The sequence below is a fragment of the Ranitomeya variabilis genome, chromosome 4, assembly GCF_051348905.1.
Source record: "Ranitomeya variabilis isolate aRanVar5 chromosome 4, aRanVar5.hap1, whole genome shotgun sequence".
Classification (NCBI taxonomy): Eukaryota; Metazoa; Chordata; class Amphibia; order Anura; family Dendrobatidae; genus Ranitomeya; species Ranitomeya variabilis.
Window position 1 is genome coordinate 72,060,209 of NC_135235.1, and position 22,973 is coordinate 72,083,181.

General features: G+C 42.5%; 1 protein-coding gene across 8 annotated transcripts in view; it reads left to right on the top strand.

Annotated features, from left to right (window-relative positions):
• Positions 1–22,973, top strand: part of ATE1 (arginyltransferase 1) — a 134,276-nt gene that overhangs the window by 82,860 nt on the left and 28,443 nt on the right. For all 8 annotated transcript variants that reach the window (XM_077258707.1, XM_077258710.1, XM_077258714.1 and 5 more), the window contains 3 exons: positions 10,170–10,202; positions 18,932–19,113; positions 20,406–20,505. In XM_077258707.1, coding sequence (XP_077114822.1) covers positions 10,170–10,202; positions 18,932–19,113; positions 20,406–20,505 — 315 coding nt within the window. The remainder of the gene's footprint in view (positions 1–10,169; positions 10,203–18,931; positions 19,114–20,405; positions 20,506–22,973) is intronic.

Consider the following 22,973-nt stretch of genomic DNA (forward strand, 5'->3'; position numbering starts at 1 on the left):
CCTGTGCACACCCTCAAACAGTCTGACTCCAAACTCCACTATGGTGAAGACCAAAGAGCTGTCAAAGGACACCAGAAACAAAATTGTAGCCCTGCACCAGGCTGGGAAGACTGAATCAGCAATAGCCAACCAGCTTGGAGTGAAGAAATCAACAGTGGGAGCAATTAATAGAAAATGGAAGACATTCAAGACCACTGATAATCTCCCTCGATCTGGGGCTCCACGCAAAATCCCACCCCGTGGGGTCAGAATGATCACAAGAACGGTGAGCAAAAATCCCAGAACCAAGCGGGGGGACCTAGTGAATGAACTGCAGAGAGCTGGGACCAATGTAACAAGGCCTACCATAAGTAACACACTACGCCACCATGGACTCAGATCCTGCAGTGCCAGACGTGTCCCACTTCTTAAGCCAGTACATGTGCGGGCCCGTCTGAAGTTTGCTAGAGAGCATTTGGATGATCCAGAGGAGTTTTGGGAGAATGTCCTATGGTCTGATGAAACCAAACTGGAACTGTTTGGTAGAAACACAACTTGTCGTGTTTGGAGGAAAAAGAATACTGAGTTGCATCCATCAAACACCATACCTACTGTAAAGCATGGTGGTGGAAACATGCTTTGGGGCTGTTTCTCTGCAAAGGGGCCAGGACGACTGATCCGGGTACATGAAAGAATGAATGGGGCCATGTATCGTGAGATTTTGAGTGCAAACCTCCTTCCATCAGCAAGGGCATTGAAGATGAAACGTGGCTGGGTCTTTCAACATGACAATGATCCAAAGCACACCGCCAGGGCAACGAAGGAGTGGCTTCGTAAAAAGCATTTCAAGGTCCTGGAGTGGCCTAGCCAGTCTCCAGATCTCAACCCTATAGAAAACCTTTGGAGGGAGTTGAAAGTCCGTGTTGCCAAGCGAAAAGCCAAAAACATCACTGCTCTAGAGGAGATCTGCATGGAGGAATGGGCCAACATACCAACAACAGTGTGTGGCAACCTTGTGAAGACTTACAGAAAACGTTTGACCTCTGTCATTGCCAACAAAGGATATATTACAAAGTATTGAGATGAAATTTTGTTTCTGACCAAATACTTATTTTCCACCATAATATGCAAATAAAATGCTAAAAAAACAGACAATGTGATTTTCTGGATTTTTTTTTCTCAGTTTGTCTCCCATAGTTGAGGTCTACCTATGATGTAAATTACAGACGCCTTTCATCTTTTTAAGTGGTGGAACTTGCACTATTGCTGAATGACTAAATACTTTTTTGCCCCACTGTACATACATACACACAGTACAGACCAAAACTTTTGGTCTGTACTGTGTATGTGTGTATATATATATATATATATATATATATATATATATATATATATATATATATCTATATCTATATATACATCTATATCTATATATATATTCTGTAATTCTGTCAGGTAATACTCAGTTTCTTCCTGAAAATGATTGCAAACACAAATTCTTTGGTATTATCTTCTTTTAATTTGTCTTAAATGAAAAAACACAAAAGAGAATGAAGCAAAACATTGATCATTTCACACAAAACTCCAAAAATGGGCCAGACAAAAGTATTGGCACCCTCAGCCTAATACTTGGTTGCACAACCTTTAGCCAAAATAACTGCGACCAACCGCTTCCAGTAACCATCAATGAGTTTCTTACAATGCTCTGCTGGAATTTTAGACCATTCTTCTTTGGCAAACTGCTCCAGGTCCCTGATATTTGAAGGGTGCCTTCTCCAAACTGCCATTTTTAGATCTCTCCACAGGTGTTCTATGGGATTCAGGTCTGGACTCATTGCTGGGCACGTTAGAAGTCTCCAGTGCTTTCTCTCAAACCATTTTCTAGTGCTTTTTGAAGTGTGTTTGGGTCATTGTCCAGCTGGAAGACCCATGACTTCTGAGGGAGACCCAGCTTTCTCACACTGGGCCCTACATTATGCTGCAAAATTTGTTGGTAGTCTTCAGACTTCATAATGCCATGCACACAGTCAAGCAGTCCAGTGCCAGAGGCAGCAAAGCAACCCCAAAACATCAGGGAACCTCAGCCATGTTTGACTGTAGGGACGGTGTTCTTTTCTTTGAATGCCTCTTTTTTTTCTCCTGTAAACTCTATGTTGATGCCTTTGCCCAAAAAGCTCTACTTTTGTCTCATCTGACCAGAGAACATTCTTCCAAAACGTTTTAGGGCTTGTTCACACTTTGCAGATTTTGCTGCGGATTTTTCCACAGCGGATTTGGAAAAACCGCAGTGCAAAACCGCTGCGGTTTTCACTGCGGATTTTCCTGTGGTTTCTTCTGCGGATTCCTCTGCGGCTTTTCAACAGCACTTTCCTATTGGTGCTAGTTGAAAACCGCTGCGGAATCCGCAGAAAGTGACATGCTCCTTCTTTTTTTCCGCAGCAATTATCTATTATCATTGCTGTCTTCTGATCCTTGTCTACTATCAGAATGTCTGGTTGTTTAGCCAACACCTGATTATCTGTCTGGATCTTGAAGTCCCACAGGATTTTAGCCCTTTGAGTCTCCACCACTATTTCTGGGGTCTCTCCTGGACTTAGGGGGACTTAGCCCATATGCTGTGCAGATGTTTCTGCATACAATTCCTGCTACTTGGTTGTGGAGTTCAGTATACGCTGTCCCTGCTTGCATTTTGCATCCTGCCACTATGTGTTGGATGGTTTCTGAGTTTTCTTTGCGTAATCTGCACCTTGGGTCTCTTCTTGTGTGGTAGATCCCTGCTTCTATGGATTTGGTACTTAGTGCTGGCTCTTGTGCCGCTATGATTAGTGCCTCTGTGCTGTCATGGAGTCCCGTTTTCTCCAGCCATTGGTAGGATTTCTCCATGTCAGTCACATTGTCTTGTCGGCTTGTCTTGCCATGGCGCTTCATGTTCTTGTTCTTCCTTCCAGATGTGTTGTTGTTGCTGCCTTAGGGTATGTTTCCACGTTCAGGAAACGATGCGTTTTTGACGCTGCGTTTTTCCGCAGCGTCAAAAACGCAGCGTCCAGATGTTACAGCATAGTGGAGGGGATTTCATGAAATCCCGACTCCACTATGTGTTAAAAAACGCATGCGTTTTTGCCGCGAAAACGCATGCGCGGTGCGTTTTTTCAAAACGCAGCATGTTGCTACAATGAGCAAAACACGCAGGTACACCGCAGGTGACCTGCCAGTGACCTCAGGTGCAGTTTTGGTCAGGATTTTACTTGCATAAAATCCTGACCAAAGCCTGAAGCAAACCTGACCGTGGACACATACCCTTAGGCTTTCTCGCAGCATCTCATCTTTTGGTGCCATTTTTCTGATGTATTCCTGGATACTCCTTGTTTCATCCTATATGGTGGCTTGGATTCTTATGAAGACCTCACCAGCCATCCTTTCTGTTGGTATACAATCTTTGGGTGTTAGACTTCGGGTGGAGTCTTCCATGCATTGTGAGGAGCTTTTGTGTCTTCCCATCTGCAGCTTCAGTCTCTTCTTTTGGCCATCACACTATGCCAGCAGGATATCTGATAACTGTATTTATAATGTATTGATGGCGTGGATTCAGGTATTTGGATGTTGCTGCTTTCCTTGCCTCCTCATCATGGTTACCATATCCCTGTGGGATGCCGAGGTACTTGTGGCATATCTGTACACCTACTATGTGTCCTACTGGTAATTCCACTCCATCAGTCTTGAATACCTTGCCTCTCTTTATTACCAACCTGCCACACTTCTCCAGTTCGAAGGACATCTCGATGTCTTCGCCGTAGATCCTTGTCAGGTGGATCAGTGAATTGATGTCTCGTTCGTTTTTCGCATGCAGCTTGATGTCATCCATGTAGAGGAGGTGACTGATGGTGTTTCCACTCTTGAACTTGTATCCATAGCCAGACTCTGTAATTATCTGGCTTAGGGGGTTCAAGCCTATGCAGAAAAGTAATGGGGACAGTGCATCACTGTATTTAATGGTCACTTGTGTTTGTCGTCTTGAGTTGACTTCCAGTGTTGTTCTCCATAGCCCCATTGAGTTTCTGAGGAAGGTTCTTAATTTCCCGTTGACATTGTAGAGAGCCAAGCATTCACAGATCCATGTGTGCGGCATTGAGTCACAGGCTTTCCTGTAGTCAATCCAGGCTGTGCTGAGATTGGTCTGTCTGGATCGTGAGTCTTGAGCGACTGCTCTGTCTACTAGGAGCTAGTGCTTCGAGCCTCTGGTGTCAAACCCAATGCCTTTCTGAGCTGGTTTCATTTCCTGGTTCATTTGGTTCTGTAGTTTGGTGCCTATGATGCCTGACAGGAGTTTTGATGTTGTTGTAAGTCAGGTTATTGGGCGGTAGGTGGATGGAGCTGTTTCTTTGTGAGGATCCTTTATGATCAGCACTGTTCTTCCTTGCGTTAGCCAAGATGGGTAGTGACCTGCTTCTAGCAGTTCTTCTGCTTTGCCGTGCGTTCTTGTACCGCTGTTAATTTCTTTAACCAGTAGTTGCAGATCATGTCTGGGCCAGGTGCTGTCCAGCTCTTCATGTTCTTGACCCTAAGAAATATATGTGTGCGTGTGTATGTATGTGTGTATGTATGTATGTATATGTGTGTGTGTATGTGTATATATATATATATATATATATATATATATATATATATATATATATATATATATATATATATATATATATATACATATACATATATACATTTTATTTATTTTTTTATATATATATATATTTATATATATATATATACATATATATACATTTTATTTATTTTTTTATATATATATATATATATTTTTTTTATTTTTTTTCTCTTCCTTTAAGGCACATAGACATAGCAGCAATAGACTGTCTCAGACTCTATCTTTTGTATCAAAGCTTATCTGAGCATGCTCCTATAAGGATAAAGGTAATTATGATGGGAGATGAGCTGTGACATCACTTAACGCAGAATCCATCAGTCGCAGTATCTGCTGTACATAAAGATGCTGTCATTCATTGTGAACCTGACTGTGATGGTAATGGGACTGCTGAAAAATGTCTGTAAAGAACAGGAAGTGCCATTATTTAGTATAAAGGTCCTTTTACCGACCTGCGGCACAATGCCATCATCGATTGGTAGTCCTTTAAATGCCGATTTCCACAGGAAAACCAAAATAAACAGTGGCCAATGAGCGATGTATAATAGATTGCTCAGTGCACATGGGCTGCCATAGTTTTCGGCAGTGTAAGTCCTTTTTACCACTGGGAGAACTGATGCTTTGCTTGGTCATTAGATGACCAGCCTGTTTAGACAGCAGTTTAATCGTAGCATGAGTGTTTTCATTAATTTGCATTGTTATTGCCTTTAAGTCCTTAAAGCAGAAAATTGCAATTTTTCAGAGATGTACAGAAAGAGATAGTGATATAAAAAAGAAAAATATGAAAACATATTTTTTAAAATACCGTTTAACATAAATAGTCAATTCAAACAATAGGTCATTTTCTGATCACCCATTCCCTTTAAAGTAGCGATGCATTTGTAATAAGCTATTTCAGGGGTCCCCATGGTATCGTGCCCCCAGAGGAACTAACTGGATGCTATGATCTATGTTATGGCCGTGTACATAAAGGAAACGTCTCCTTGTCCAGCAGTCTTGGCCGTGACGCTCGTGTGCTCTGTAGTAGCAGTGAGTAAGGTTATCCAGACCTCTTAGGGAATCTGCTGCCATCAACCTCTTGCAGCCGTGCTGAAAGATTTACAGACATGACAGCACTCCTGGTCCCCTGCATTGGTGTGAAAAAGCTTGTGCCCTCTGCTTTTTTAGCAGACGTGGAAAATGTTGGGCAGCAGGATACGCCTTGCCCTCCTGCTTTGGGGACTGGTCCTGCAGCTGTGGGATTAAATTTGTCTATTCTGGAACTGTAAATGGGCAAGCAGCGTACGTACCGTGCCAGCGCTATGGAGAGGGCAGACTGCACCAGGCTTTGAAGAACCAGGACTTTTGTACCCAATCTGTCTGGTTTATTGTTCAGCCTCCTACAGGCTTCCTTGCGTCTCGGGAGACTTTATAAAAGCCTTATGTATTACTGGAAAACTGCCAGTTATTTGTAAAGTTCACCTGCAGGGCAGACTATTAAATTAACTGTCAAAATATATAGCGCTTTTTAACTCTCCGGCTTTCTTTGTCATAGTAGTCGCATAAAAATAGCGGTGCCTTGGAATAGTTCTGGATGTGTTCACTGCAGCGTTATTCTCTAATTTATCCATTTGTTTATTAGTAAAGTTTAAATGCAACTCTGATTAAGTGTGAAAATATATATAAAGGAGAGCCAATTATTGGGTGCCACTATAACGTAAAAAAAAAATGCTTATAAAGGCATCCATGTCCTTTTATTTAGATTGTACTTGTATTTTTAGCTAGAAGGTATTTTGAAAGAATGGTTTCATAACCTTTTTTTTTTAACCGTTCGGCTTCTACACCCTCTATGTATCACAGCATGTAGTTTTCAGCAGATTTGAGTCAAATCCATCAGTGAGCTGGTCGGTTCTGTAACCCTTGTCTCTCTTCTGCTGAGCCATCTTCTCGGCTCATTTATCTCCAGATGAAAGTTGAATTTTGAGTTAGTCACAGTTTGGCTTAGAAGATGGGAAGCTATAATGAGGGCTCATTCATAATTGAAAATCATTCTGCATTTCATCAGTGTTTTTGATCAAAATGTCATCCAGAGTTTGGTCAGTGTTACATTTTTATTATTAGAGTTTGGTCAGTGTTTCGGAAGTTTTTTTTCCAGATGGGAAAAAAAAATAAAAGGTTTCTAAAGTCTGTTGTTTTTGTGCAGGCTGCTCTGTCCGAGGAAAAAAATGTAATGTAAACTACCCCATAGTCATTCCTAGGGATAGTCTATCTGTGAATAAACAGCACTTGTATGAGAAAAACTGATGTGTGAATGAGGCCTATGGGACAGAGTCTCTCATCTAAGGTTTTCTCTGAAATTTTACAGTAAAAACTGTCGTCTTGGAGTTACCTATCTAAGTGGAGACGCAGTCTAGAGCTCGATATTACCATTTCATTTTTCATTGCAGGGTATAGTTTGCAGGTAGCAATGAATGGAGAAAATAATGTTGAAATCCTGCTGCACCCGCTCCATTCCAGTCATCTAGGTGGGACACAGCACTGAGTAGTCGCGGCTGTTCTTCTAATCATGCCCACTCTTCACTTGATTGATGTCCTTCTTGGCTTGCGATTATGCCGAGCGGCACGTCGGTCAAGTGAACAGTAGGGGCACGAAGAACTTCTGTGGCTGCTCCGTGCCCAGATAAGTGATCACTGCTGCCTGTGGACTACACCCTTGGCATCTCCGAGAAGGTAATAACAAGCCCCAGATTGCCCTTTCTTCACTTGCATAGTCTTTCTGACCCTCTTCCGAATTGCTCAGGAAGGGCCAGGTCAGGGAGAAGCCTCCACCGTATCTCACTTCATCGGCTTTAATGGACACATTTGATTTGATCTGGAAAATGACCCAATAAAGGGTCTTATTTTGTATCGGTCCGTAAAATAACTGAAGCTTCATTGACTGGTATGGGTCAGGAGCTGTCTGTTGTTACCACGGAAAGCAAATGGACCAGAAAACTGAGATTCAATGTTAAGTTTTCCCAATATGGCGCAGACTGTGTAGGGGAACACAATACTGACAATAGGAACGGTAAGGTCCAGTCGTGTTTTATTCCTATACTGCCTGTAGGAATATCCGAGGACTGGTACCATGAAGACATCAAAGAAAAGATGTTCTAGAATTATTATTTAATAAGGAATACAACCACTTGGTAAAACCGTTTCAGGAGTGGAGACAGGTCTTCTTAACTGTCTTGTACTTATTATATCGGTGGAGACTCAGTCATGTCCCAGCATTATCCCAACTCTTAACCTCTAAGGAGAGATTCTCACTGTTCCTTTTCTGCATCTTGTCCCTACTTCTCTTGTACGGTCACATTTTTCGTGGAGGAATTTTTAGCTCTTTGAAATGTCTTCCTGGTCCCTACATCTGCGCGTTAATTTCCTTCATCCAGCATGTGGTGGGATATGGCCGCCCGATCATAGCGATGGGTCTTTTATTGTGGCTTGCTTTATTTTACTTACCACATGCTGCAATTCTTAATAATAATAATAATAATTAGCTCTGAATTGGATCCATAAATTAGCAGGATGCTCTGTGCCTGTCATATGAAGGTCTTGCATTGTTAGGGTCCACGGCTGGTGCTGTATAAGTCTGCAAACCTGTTAGTGACCTTAAAATGAGCAAATATTCAGTGCGGTAACATGGGGGTGACACATGGAAACTGGAACATCTGTACACTAACACCCGGAGCACATGTCAGCAATGGGGAAACACACCAAGATGGAAAATGTCATTTTTGCTGGTTCATGTATGTAGCCGCTATGGTTGGGGACAGTGTGTAAACGTAAGGGCAGAAAAAAGAACGATCCGTCGGTTCTGCATCACCTTCTAAGTGAATGTCCAGGAGCATAAATTCTCCGTATAGTGTTTACATAAAAAATCCAGCTTTGCTAGTGGTAAATTTACATCTGAACTGTCCAGAAATAAACATCCACGGACGCAAAGCAGAACCACATTAGGAGAAGTGACACTTGGCGTAAACCATTCGCTTACCATATATAGGCTGCGTTTGTGAACCTTCTCTATCAGAACATGACTAATCTCTTTTTTTGGTTACTTGCAAGTACATTCCTGTTCTCAATCAGCCGGGGAGGCCGCGCTCGGCAGCCCGAGCAAGCGAGAAAAGTCACAGCGCTAATTGCTAATTAGATAAAAACCTGGCAAAAAGGGCTTCGCCAAGGGTTCTGTCAAAACACAGACAAATGCTGTACATTTCCTGTTAAGACTTTTCCGATGAAAGGTTAACAATGGCCCAGATTTATTTGCCCTCCTTAATTTGTCTCTTTCCGATTTTTAAATGGCTGTCATCTTCTTAAAGAGGATCTGCCAACTTTCCTGCCAGCCATTTTAGTAAGTAATATAGTTTCCCAAAAAATAACTAAATACATCTGCATTGTCCAATTCCTCTGTTATTCCTCCTGGCCAATCGGACTTAAAGTTATTTATATGAGTTGTTTTTTTGTTTGTTTTTTTTAAAAGGATTTGTCTACTAGTGGGCAGCTCCAGTTTAATCAATTCAGGACCCTATAAAATAGCCCCTAAAGAATCTATACTCTCCTCCTGCTGTGGCACGGTTACATCGATGCCGACACCACTGTTCCCAGGAATGACTTTGTGTTATGTATCGGCTGCAGCCAATGAGCGGACGTTGTTTGGCACCAGGCTGCAACTCCTCAATATTCCGTCATGGCGGATATCTGCCCTGACCAATAGTAAAGGCTGTAGCTAAACAGTGGCTGCTCATTGGCTGCAGCCGGCACATGACACAACAAGTCCCTCTCCGGACATCGCTGGTAAAGCACAGCTGCACAAAGTGAAGATAGATTTTTTTATATTTTAATATATTTTTAATTTTGCAATTTACTGCGTGTTGCCTAGGTTACCAGCCACTTCTGCCATCTTGCAGTGGTGGTTGAATATGCGCCGTTCTTACAAGCTCTTTCATGTAGAGCTTGTTAGTGCTGCTCTGAAGCTGGCCAGGTCGCTGAAGTGCGTTGTTAGCCATTTTCACTGCCATTACTCTCCTCCGATGCTGCGGAGGAAAAGCTGCCACTCTTTTCATCGTCGGAGAGCGCACAGCTCGGGTCAGCGGGTGCGCTGCTGATCCAAACTATTAATCAAGAGACTAAAACGGCAGCTCAGGAGAGATGACTGGTCCTCATTAAGTAGTTGCAAATACTTGAGCACTGGTTTAGCTGTAACCCCTTGATTCTTCCCACGTCTGCGGGCACATGTAATGTGGTAAAATCATCTATACAGCATGTCATGTCTGTGGTGGGTCCGGATATTAGATCCCATAGTGGGTGCAGCACCCCACAGACCATACATATATGGTGGGTCCATCTGGGGTCTCGGAGGTTGTCAGACATACTGGGACATCAACATGTTAAAGGTTCAGTCACACTAGATACAAAATAATATTAGAGATTCACCCCATCAGTTGTGATACAATTCCATATACCATGTATTTTGTTTGTAACTTTGTTTTATTTTTTTTCATGTTCATTTCCGGGACAGTTTACAAGGTTCCTGTGTGATTCTCCACTGGAGGTAAGGACGTTATCATTTCTTCTGGAGGTTTTCATTGTGTTACCTGTTCATGGTACAATATTTTCACAGTTTTGCAATTTAATCAGATTGTGTTAGCCGCAGATATGCAGCAATTCACAATAAACCTGCATGTGTCTTTTTGCTGCGCTATGTGATTATACACTTTATTTTACCAATGTTTGGCTCACATGTCTTGCAAGTTATCCCTATATAATCTGGCGATTTTAGGTCCAATAAGTATTTTGTTTTTCACGTTGTACAAATGAATAAATGCAGTGGGGGGAAGAAAAGGTAAAGGAAAAGGAAGCAAGTAAAAAGGAGGGAAAAATGGTCTCCAGACTTTTGACAACCATTATCATAAGCCAGCTCCACCTACATCGCTCACATCTGGGGGACGTCAGATGAAGTGTAAAGTGACCCGCCTGCATGACTTTTTATGAAAGAAGTTCCACCTCTGAGGATATTCTGGCTAGATTAAGGCTATGTGCACATGTTGTGGATTGTATGCGTTTTTGCCGCTGTTTTTCGCATACACAACCCATTGAATTCAATGGGATTCCGCAATGCTGTGCTAATGCTGCGTATTTTTCTGCGTCAGAATCGCATCGCGGAAAAATATGCAGCATGCTCATTCTGTGTGTGGAATCGCGGCGATTCAGCACACATAGGAATGCATTGATCCGCTTACTTCCCGCATGGGGCTATGCCCACCATGCGCAAAGTAAGCGGATCATGTGCAGATGGTACCCAGGGTGGAGGAGAGGAGACTCTCCTCCAGACCCTAAAAAAAAGAATTAAAATAAAAAATAGTTATATACTCACCTTCTGGCGGCCCCTGGATCCAGCCCAGGCCTTAGCGGATGCTCCTGTTCCCAGTGATGCTTTGTGACAATGACCTGTGATGGCGTGATGCTACATCATCTGGGGTCATTGTCGCGAGGCAACACTGGGAACGGGAGTTGCCGAGAGCATTGCAAGGATCGGGAAAGCTGCGGGGGCCGCCGGAAGGTGAGAACATCACGATTTATTTTTTTTGTTAAATTATTTTTAACATTATATCTTTTTACTATTGATGCTTCATAGGCAGCATCAATAGTAAAAAGTTGGTCACACGTATCAAACACTATGTTTGACAAGTGAGACCAACCTATCAATCAGTTTTCCAAGCGAAAACATCGCTTGGAAATCACTAGCATTCTGCAAGCTAATTATGCTTGCAAAACACTAGTGTTTAGCGGGAGAACGCATGCCAATTCCGCATGTGATATACCAGCGGCAGGGAGTTGCGGAATTGCCGCTGAAATTTCCACGGCAATCCAGCAACGTGTGCATATAGGGTCTTGACAGGGAAAACTTGAGCTGGCTGCCAGTAGAGGTAGCACTGCTAATACTTCATATTGTGTTCTGCTACTATATGTGTCACTACTAGAAATTACAGAGATTTTCTACGTCACGGTATTTACATCACTATCCTCTTTCTCCCGTGGCTGCCCATGGGTATGGTTTTAGAGATTTGGGTAGATCAGGTTTGGGCAGTTGCTGCCAGTTTCCATGAATTCTGCAGCAGCAGTGATGAAAAAGTAAATCACAAGAAAGACTAGAAAGTGGCTTATAGTGACCACCTGGTGAAAGAATTCCTGGGTGTAATTATTATAGGTATATTTAAAAAAAAAAAAAAAAATTAATATTCAGACCACTTTAATTTTTTTTTTCACATCATAGACTTTGTCAACCACGAGATGCGTAATAAATATCTCTTAGGTGGGAGTCTCACCTCTGATACAGGTTACTCAAAGAGCTGCACATCTTGTCTGGCCGCATCGCCTCCCCTTCCCTGTCTGGATGCACCGTACATTCTCTGTTCCTGACGTTGTTTTGGATCGTGTAATAGGGACATGCACTTGTCAGTCACATATTCTGTAGAGATGCCATGAGTGATTTGGAGGTCCAAGTGCCTTCTCCAAGAAGCTCGATGATGACAGCTGTTTTGCCATGCATGTCTATAATGGGAGTAACCGTTGAGTTTGGAATAGGGTACGCTCTACGTTCTGTTCCCGTGAAGTCGCCATTCATTTTGTATGACTCCAGGTTTGTTTTTTTCTACGGTCTTCGGCTCGATCTTGAACCATGTCAACCTGATAAATGACTAATCTGTAGGAGGATCGACCTTGTGCAAGCCTAGATAGGTCCTCTAGGGTCTTCTCCACCGTTATCTTGATGGTATCAAGCCATAGGGTTGCTGGTCTTCCTCTTCAGGTTTTCTTTGACCCCCCCTTCAATGTCTAACCTCATGAGGAAATTCTTGAGTTGTGCTAAGCACGTGTAAGGAAATAAATTGTGTAAACACCCAAGTGCCTGCAATGATTTGCTGACATTACATTCCTAATCTGACTTTGTTGAAGTTCCTGAGCATGTCCGATTATCCCGAGTCCTCGCCTCTGCTTATATTTGGGTTACAGCTCATTAGTGTGAACAGGAAAAACTTTTTAGCACTTTATGAATGTAGAGGACTTTTCCCTTCCGTGGTATCTTGACCCCCTTGATAAGCGGTTTTAAAGTTTGCTCCCTCCATCCTACTTTCTTTTCGCTGTGAGCAAAATTGGTCTACACACCATAATTTTTTTTTTTCTTTTCCCTTTGCTTTTTTTTCCCACTCCTCCAACTCCTGCCCTACTCCTAAATATGGATACCTGAGCCGAAGGCCCTAACATGTCACATTATTGTAATTTGCTGCAGGTTTTGCTCTGAGATTAATAGTTGCATTAATATATTATTATTAACCCCTAAACCAAACTTTATGCACTTACTTCTCATTAATAAATCATGAAAATTAGACTGGAACAGGAAACCCATAAGGTTAAGTAAAGTTTCAACAATCCCAAGTCGATTGCCTCCACAGGAAGGCCCGTTCCACAAAGCATGTGGAGATATTTGCTGTAGACCTGCTGCGGCTTGTCGCACATGGCTGCTCTTTTACCCAGCTTATAGATTTCAGTTTAGGGGTTTAGTAGTCATTTTGTGTCCTGCCTTCTGCAGGTTTCTCCTCTCTCCCCCAATACACTGCTCTCATTGTAGGGGTCTGAATGAAGACGCCTTAATACTGACTGGTATTTACAGAAGTGTTTCTATGAAGCATATCCATCTCCAAAAGGGGATCTGCTTGACTAAGATGCCTACATAGGCTACTACTGCAGAGGCTCTTTTACTAAAATACCTAATATAGTCTTGTTCTCTGTGATGCCTGCAATGTATAGTTTTTGAAACTGCAAGAAAATACAGAAGCTTTTCGCATAGCAATTATGTATTTATTTAGCCACTTTCTTTAAACGAACAACAATTATATAAACGGGTTATAGCATAAAATAAAGAGCTATTGGACAAAAGAATGTGACTACACAAGTGTATGTAGTCTGTTACCATGGAAACATACTACTTAAAGTGTTTTTTTCCCCACTGCCTTAGTGGTATTCCTAATGTAAGTTCCCTGCCCTTATTAATATACTTACCAGCTGTTGTCGTCTTCCATTCTTGGTTCCGCTCGGTTTGCTTTGGTTTGTGACCTACAGCAGTGTTTCCTGGTTGAGCTTGAGATAATTTCTCAATATAAGTCTGACACCCAAAACATGGCTCTCACAGAATTACATTTGAGAGCTTGTGACTGTTAGCTCTGACTTCTGGGCGGTTAAGAGCTGTGGGACCGGAGCGTCATCGGGAAGTGAAGCTGCCGGCTGGTAAATATATTACTAGGGGCTGGGACTTACATTAGTGGTGGTACTGTGACACTGAAATAAAAAACAAACAAACGTGGTGCCTTAAACTCTCTTCACACTGATTTTTGAAGTGTTCACCTAAGGTATATGTCATCACGGATCTATACCTCAAATAGATGCTATTGTATAAGTAAAAAAATGTATTTTAGCTCTTTTGACCTTCATCCATCCTATCGGTACTTTTGACGTTTGTGTGGAGAGCTTTTTTTGATGCCCACCACAAGCAGACCATCCTATATGCACAAAGTAGCCTTACTAGGTTAAGGCTGGTTTCACACTTGCGTTGGGCAGAGCTTCGAAGGGCTGCGTAGTTCCTCCATTAAGCCCTGCCCACTGCTGCACCTCTTCTATTCAGCTCCGCCTAAGTCGGCATGCGTCCTGCGTACACATCTTTAACATTGGGTACACAGGCCATGCGAATGTATGCGGATGCCTTTGCATACGTCATTTTGACGCTGCGCCGATCGCAACAAAATGCAACATGTTGCGTTCGGCGCAGTGTCAAAACGGCTCATGCAGAGGCATCTGCATACCATTCGCATGGCCTGTGTACCCAATGTTAAAGATGTGTACGCAGGACGCATGCCGACTTAGGCGGAGCTGAATGGAAGAGGGGCGGGACTTAATGGAGGAACTACGCAGCCCTCCGCAGCTCTGCTTAACGCAAGTGTGAAACCAGCCTAACCAGGGAGATTCACTCTAAAGACGCCCTGAATATTATGTTGTAATTCTCATTAGGAGGAACTTTAAGGAACAAAAAAAAAATGAGCTGCACACTTTGACATACATGTAGTCGATGCTGGAAGTGATTTTCAGTCTTCTGCCAGATACATTTCGACCCTTGTCCCCATTCTTCTGAAAGAATCGGCAAGCGTATCAGCGTGAAAAGCAGAATTCACATTGGATGTTTTCTTTCAGGTCTTCCGAAGTGCAAGGTTTGTTTCGATTCCTTTGCGTATACCACAATGGAAGAAGTTTGGTAGTGTAAGATCCGGTGACCACAGTGGCCAAAGCCAATTTTGAAATGACCCTATTGTCGATAAAGGACTACAATTCCTGGCATGCTCTTTGCCGATGTGTGACTCGCTACACCTTTTGTTAACTCCCAATCATCCAGTTAATTCACGAATGCCAACGCAGGGCAGCCTGGATTGTTCGAAGCTCCAGATATTGAGGAGCACGTTGTTTCATTCAGATTGCTTCGTCCTAGCAAGAGTTATTGCAGAATATTTGGGGCTACTTTTGAATGAATCTCCCTTGATAGATTAGCAAGAAAAAGAAATCAAGATGAGGCCGATTATGTATATTATTTTTATTATTATTATTATTCATTTTTATAGCGCCATTTATTCCATGGCGCTTTACATGTGAAGTACGGGGCAAATATAGACAAACATTAAACATGAGCAAAAACAAGGCACACGGGTACATAAGGAGGGAGGACCCTGCCCGCGAGGGCTCACAGTCTGCAGGGGATGGGTGATGATACACTAGGAGAGGGTAGAGCTGGTTGTGCGGCGGTTCAGTAGGTTCAGGATCACTGCAGGCTGTAGGCTTGTCGGAAGAGGTGAGTCTTCAGGCTCTTTTTGAAAGTTTCTATGGTAGGCGAGAGTCTGATGTGCTGGGGTAGAGAGTTCCAGAGTATGGGGGAAGCACGGGAGAAGTCTTGGATGCGGTTGTGGGAAGAAGAGATGAGGGGGGAGTAGAGAAGGAGGTCTTGAGAGGATCGGAGGTTGCGTGTTGGTAGGTACCGGGAGATCATGTCACAGATGTATGGAGGAGATAGGTTGTGGATGGATTTGTAGGTCATTGTGAGGGTTTTGAACTGGAGTCTCTCTCTATATATATATATATCTATCTCAAGACTACACGGGGTTTGCTTGGGGCCTCCTAGAGTAGAAATAAATAAGTATGCGTTGGAGCCTAGGACCAAAATCGGTTATTCATTTAACGTCACATTGCCCTATTTTTTATTTTAGATGCATTGGACTAGTAAGGAAAACAATGGTTAAAAGGGTTGGCCACTAATATTTGACGGCCTATCCTTCGGCTAGACCATCAATATCTGATCGGTGGGGGTATGACACAGTGCACCGCCGCCGATCAGCTGTTACTGGCGACAGCCAGGTACTATTCTAGGGATAGTGGATCTGCAATTCCTTGCCACTATAGTTTTAACTGACCTGCTGTATTCCGTCAGTATCAAAGAACGTACGGCCACCGGCGACGCCGGTAACACCTGATTGGCAGAGGTTGTCGAGGATTGCACCTCTACTGATCATATATTCTTAATTTGTTTTTGATTTTGTAACTCGCTCGATTACTTGAGCTTCAATGCCAGACACTTCACATGGACAAGACGGGCGCTCTTTTGGTAAAATGAAGAAAGACTGTTGTTTTTTTTCTTACAATCTTCTATGGCCTCTTTTTAAAGGAAAAACTGTGGTAAAATCCTACAGTATTTTTTTGCAAATCTGAGAAATGTTAGGTCTCATCTGTGTGTCCAATTAATGAAGCTAAATTCACTATTTGTAAATCTAGCGCCTCTGATGAGGTTCAGTCGGTGACTTGTCCATATTTTCATCACTGCATGTCGGCTTTTTTGTCACTTTGTACCAAACCTATGGCAACATAAAAAGCCTAATGCACATTTTGAAATGGCAAATTCTCCTAATCCCTACCACGTGCTGGTCCCTTTCATTTCCTGGCCTAGTACATTTCATGCTGTTTCACAATCGGTGGCCATAAATCACATCACAGTGTCTTGACTGAAGATGTCTATGAAACCCTTCCATCCCGCTGTCTTCACTAGGCTCCCTCTCCGCTACCAGTCTATTATGGACTTAGATTTCTCTCTCCTGCCCCTGGAAGTGTCAAACCAACAATGTGACTTGTAGCAGCGAGACCTAAATAGGGCTAGGTCTGGAGACTTCTCTTCCTAAGCTTATCCCAGTAGTGACTGGCAGGCAAAACGCAATATCTGGCTGGCAAAGAATTAAAGACCCCAGGCAACTTTAACTTTGGAAGTTTTAGAAAGGAGGAGTAGGAGGTGAACAGATTAAAACCAGTCCTGTCCTTTCTGCGCCTGCTCTAAATACATAGAATGCTTTAGTGACAGTTTACATTCCTCGGGACGATACAGCCATAAGGTACGAGGAGGAGTACTGCGGCATGTATCCTGTAATTCATTCTGTAGGAATTTATAGGAAGTGTGCGACCAGCAAAGATGGAGTTGGTGGCGTATCACAGATGCAAATCAGTGCATTGCTTTAGAAGTCAGGCTGATTTTTTGAAAAACAATAATCAGTGCACGCGACGGACAGTTTGATTCTTCTTTCATCAATAGCTGGCAGTGAAGAGCACATTTGTGTGTCGACATGGTTGCCTATTTCAATGGACATCATGTGATTTCTTTACGGTGTAGTTGCATGGAGATGGAACACTGACCAGTTCTCTAGTTGGTTACAACTGATTTCTGGGGTCCTTTCCATCGGTCACCCTGTTATAAACTTATTTTCTAGGAACCTGCTAATAAAAAAGGTTGCAAAAACAGCGGAAACCCTATTTTTCTAGTGACCACTGTAGCACAGTAGTGAATGTATATTTGCATTTTGCTCGTTCATTGTATGAACACAGTTATTTATACACTGGCGGATATTCTGGAAGTGTTCTTATGACCATTAGTCTTCCTTATCTTAAATATTTAAGGGGTTGCCTAATTGTCTTTCTTTGGGAGTGCACCGCTCCCAATCCCCCTGGCTTCCTGCGTGAAGAGGCGTGGGGGGTGCAGTGCGCTCCTGAAGTTCAGATCAGCAGTATGTTTGCGATGTTGATCTGATTTGTGCGCTCTCCTATGCTGCACACAAGAGCCACCTACACATCAGGTTTTCAAGATTTCCTTTAATATTTCCCAGATGATAATTGCATCACCTGCACAGGCAATATTATGGCAATCCTGAAAACCTGATCTGATGGTGGCTTTTGAGGATTTGCGTTGGGGAACACTGCTCGGCAGCATCGGAGGAGTCCAGGGACACTGGAGCCGGCCAGCTTCAGAGCTGCACTTGCAATCTGAATAGAAAAGAGCTTGCCAATGTGCACTCCTTGCCTAGGAAACCGGCCACCGCTGATGTACTACAGCGTCAGCTGATGATTTGGACTGTGAGCAAGAAATTATAAGACTAATAACCCTTCCGTTCTCTTGTTTTTGCAAGCACCTTGCTATATTACCCATGTAAGAAGTTAAAGAAATGACTTTAATAATTTAAAGGGGTTGTCCACACCTAGGACAACCCCTTCTCATTACCCAGTTTGGCCCCAATAAAATATAAACACTTATACTCACCTCCCCATGCCATCGCCATTCCTGTGTTGTCGGCACTTATTCTTCCCGGAGACCGGCGCACAATTGGAGCTGGTCTCCCTGTCCCCATCTTCAGATATGTACGTAATCAAGAGGAGGTGGGATCTGCGGCTGCTCTCACTACCTCTTCATTACTAATACGCTGACTGGGCGTCGGGCTCACGTGAGTACCAGGAACGTGAGTGCCGACACTGCTGGACCGGCACAGGATAGGTATAGGTGTTTTTTTTGTTTTTTTTTATTTTATCGACCCCAAACCTGGGGAATGAGAATGGGATGTCCTAGCAGTGAACAACTCCTTTAACAGAATATTGTCGTTCATCTTTTAGAACATGTGGCAGCAGGGTGGCTCAGTGCTTAACATATTGCTTTGCAGCACCAATCCAACCAAGGGCAACATCTGCATGGAGTTTGTATGTTTGAGTGGGTTTCTGCCGCGTTTTCCAGTGTCCCTCTATATTCACAAAGACCTACTGATAGGGAATTTAGATTGTGAGCTCCACCAGGGACACTGATCAGTCAGCATCTGTGTTATGCACTCAGGAATAGAAATGGACAATGATGTCACTAAAACCTTAAAATTAATTTCTCAACAGCCTGAGACTCGATCAGACGGGGTCTCGTGTGGGTACGGCTCTTTTCACCAGCAGTATTGGCTTGATGGCAAGATCATAGCAGTGGGAGTCATTGACATCCTTCCATACTGTGTCTCGTCTGTATACCTTTACTATGACCCTGATTACTCCTTCTTGTCGCTTGGTGTTTATTCTGCCTTAAGGTAAGTTAAAAAGAAGTGTGGAGAGAGTTCACAAAGCTTCTAGGTGGCTGATCAGCATGGCTTTATAATGGATGCTCACGGAGTATGGGTTGTCTTGTGATATGTAGGGTGGCCTTTTGAATAAAATATTAGAGGACCTGTATTTCCTATAAAATAATATTCTGCAGCATTTTTCTGCTATTTTACTATGAAATGTATGAATAAATTGACCACTGGGGGTTACCATTCCTCTTGTCTGTATGTTGCATCCTTACAGTTTGACACTGTCTAATCAATGTTGGATCGAAACCACAAGAATATAGTAACGCCTGTCTGCTAAGTTTTTCATCCGTATTTAGAAGGAATAACACAAAATCAGATATGCAATGCTTTGTTCCACCCCTTTTTTTAAAAGGCCCCAGCTGGGTGGGAACTTTTCTTAAATTAAAGGGCTAATTAAATTAACTGTTCTTTCAAATAACTTTTCAGAATAAGCCGTCATGTCTGTGTACTTTGAGCTAGTGGAAGAAGTCCATTAATTACAATTTGCCAAAAGGCAACAAAAATCCCAATCTAAAGACCATAAAAATGAACTTTTAATTCGCTATTTAAAAAGGAATGGAATGTTAAAACCTTCCATAGATCAATGTGTATAAGGAGCAGATCAGGTATATCCTTATCTCTCACTGATCATAGTATGATTATAGTACTTAACTCGTTAATCCAATTGCCTGCCCTGTAGTTTTGGTTTATAGGGATTACTTGGTGCGGCTGCTACCTTATTCCCTACAAACTAATGGAACACATCCGACCAATGCTAATTAAAAAAGTGCCCTAAGCCTCCCCAACATGTTTCACCAGAGACCTGGCATCATCAGGGGATAGAGGCTAATTAAGAGTGCATATGAAATCTAGTTCTAATTGGGAGCTGAAAACAGCCCTGGGGTGTGGTAAAAGTCTTGTTAGAAAGCTCAGCACCATCTTTCTGTGTCTCCGTCTGCCTGTTTGCTCTTTGTGTTCCTCTTTTCCACTCCACTTTCCGTGGAGTATATTAGGAGGTGTAACCTGTATAGTGAATGGTGAAGAAGTGGCTCATAGGTGGAGAATGAAGCAGATTTGTCTAATAATTTATATTACAAAACTTCTTGTATTCGCCTGTACTATTAATTTATACAAAGTTCCCTGTTTTAAAGAAAGAAGTGCTATTAACTAATTCCTTCTCTGGTGACTGATTATTTCTGCTTCAGGTATTGGTAGATTTCTTTTTTTTTTTTTTTTCCAACATTAATAATTTTTTTATTTTCTTCCACAAGAGAAATTGCTTTCACCCGAGAGTTGCAGAAAAAGGCATCAGATCTGTGCTATTACTACATGGGCTTTTATATTCACACCTGTCCGAAGATGAGATACAAGGTGAGCAATGGTTGTAGACAGTGTGTTTTTTGGTTCTCTTCAAAAACTACTTGTGGCTATGCTGACCACCATTCCCTTATATTGAAGGTCCCATGCTCACATGACATAGGTTTGATGTAAAAATGTATACAACGATAGCATTTCATCCAAATGTGGCTTGCAGATTTTCATCCTAAATGTCTCTATAGTTATTTTAATAATATGTTTTTCTAATGAGGTTTAATTAAAAAGTCTCTACCCTTCCCTTTCTAATCTAACTGCTTTAATTTATTTTATTTTATTTTTTTAACCCATTTCCATTTTGATGACACTTTGTTTAAGAATCCCCAGCACATCCTGGGATACTCAAACGTGACGTCACCAGGAGCAGAGGCTGTGGTCACTGCCACAGCCTCTGTCTCCACCCTGAATTGTCATCAGTGACATCCGTTTCAGTGCCTGGGCTAGTCCCTGCTGTACTGAGCATGTGTTGGTTGTCGATTGTAATGTATCCTCCATACGAGCTCCCTTTTTACTGTGCAGTATTCTTAGTGCACATTGATGATGCAACTCCTCGCTGGCTCTATTTAGAAGTGACGAGCCGGCAGCAGAGCGTAGTGCCAGTGCTCATTGTAAGGCGAGAACCAGGCGAACAGGAAAAGCAGAGACCAGCCCCGCGTTGAAAGTGACGTCTTTTTTTTGCAATTGAGGCTTGTCTCTGCTTTCTGCGTTCTCTCCTTAAAATACACACTGACAGTGCATTCTGTTGCCAGTTCATCACTTCTTATTACTGCTGGTGTGGGAGCGCACTGTCACTGTGCACTGAAAAGAATATAAAAAGGAGCTCTTACTAAGCATATGTTGGAATTGACAGCCAGCATATGCTTAGTAGAGCAAGGATTAGCCCAGCCCCTGAAACGGACATAGAGGATGACCCTTTGTTTCAGGGTGGTGACAGAGGCTGTGGCAGTGACTGCAGCCTCTGCCTCCTGATGACATCCTGTTTTGAGTATCCCAGTATGCACTGTGGATTCCCAAACGGGACTTCATCAAAACAGAAATGGGTAGAAAGAAAAAGCAGTTAGATTAGAAACAGAAGGAGAAAAACTGTTCGATTAAACCATGTTAGAAAAACCAGTATGTTGTTAAATTAAATGGAGAGATAATTAGGATGAAAAATGAGCATTAGTTGTTGGGTTAAGCCAGCCTGACCCCTTTTAAAAATAAAAAATAAAATAAATAAATATATATATATATATATATATATATATATATATATATATATATATATATATATATATATATATATATATTTGTCTAAGGGGTACTTCCGTCTCTGTCTGTCTGTCGGCAGCTTCCGTCACGGATATTCATTCGCTGATTGGTCTCGCCAGCTGTCTGTCATGGCTGCCGCGACCAATCAGCGACGGGCACAGTCCGATTACTCCCTCCCTACTCCCCTGCAGTCACTGCCCGGCACCCACTTCATACTCCCCGTAGTCTATGCAACCTCAATAGTAAAAACATCTAATGTTAAAAACAATAATAAAAAAAAATAACAAATCATTATATACTCACCTTCCGATGCTCCGGTGATCGGTCCATGCAAGCAGCAGGTTCCGGTGCTAAAGTTGGTTTGCGACAAGGACCTGCCTTGACGTGACGGTCATGTGACCGCGACGTCATCACAGGCCCTGCGTGTCTGCGCGAGAAGGACCTGCCATGACCTCAGTGTCATGTGACCGCGACGTCATCGCAGGGCCTGCGCGAGAAGGACCTGCCGTGACGTCATGGTCATGTGACCGCGACGTCATCACACCCTCGGACCGGAAGCTGCCGCCTGAACCGAACACAGGCGACAGAACTACAAGGGGCCCCTCGGAAGGTGAGTATATATTTATTTTTTAACCTGTGACATACGTGGCTGGGCAATATACTACATGGCTCTGTGCTGTATACTACGTCGCTGTGCAATATACTACGTTGCTCTGTGCTGTATACTACGTAACTGGGCAATATACTACGTGGCTCTGTGCTGTATACTACGTCACTGGGCAATATACGTGGCTGTGCAATATACTACGTCACTGGGCAATATACTACGTGGCTGTGCAATATACTACGTCACTGGGCAATATACTACGTGGACATGCATATTCTAGAATACCCGATGCGTTCGAATCGGGCCACCATCTAGTGTGTGTGTGTGTGTGTGTATATATATATATGTGTATAATATTATACACACACCTTTTTTTTTTTTTTTTTTTTTTTTAGAAAAAGGGGTCAGGATGGTTTAAGCCAAAATGCGTTTGTAGTTATATATATTATTATGCATGTATTTATATTTTCAATTTTTACGTTCTGGAGGACCTTTTTAAGACAATTTTAACATGCACGCTTCCTTCTGTCCAGTTGTTAAATGCTTCCATTTATAGTGACTAAGAACCGTTAAGTTCTTATAAGTTTCCCCTTGTTTCTGTCACCAC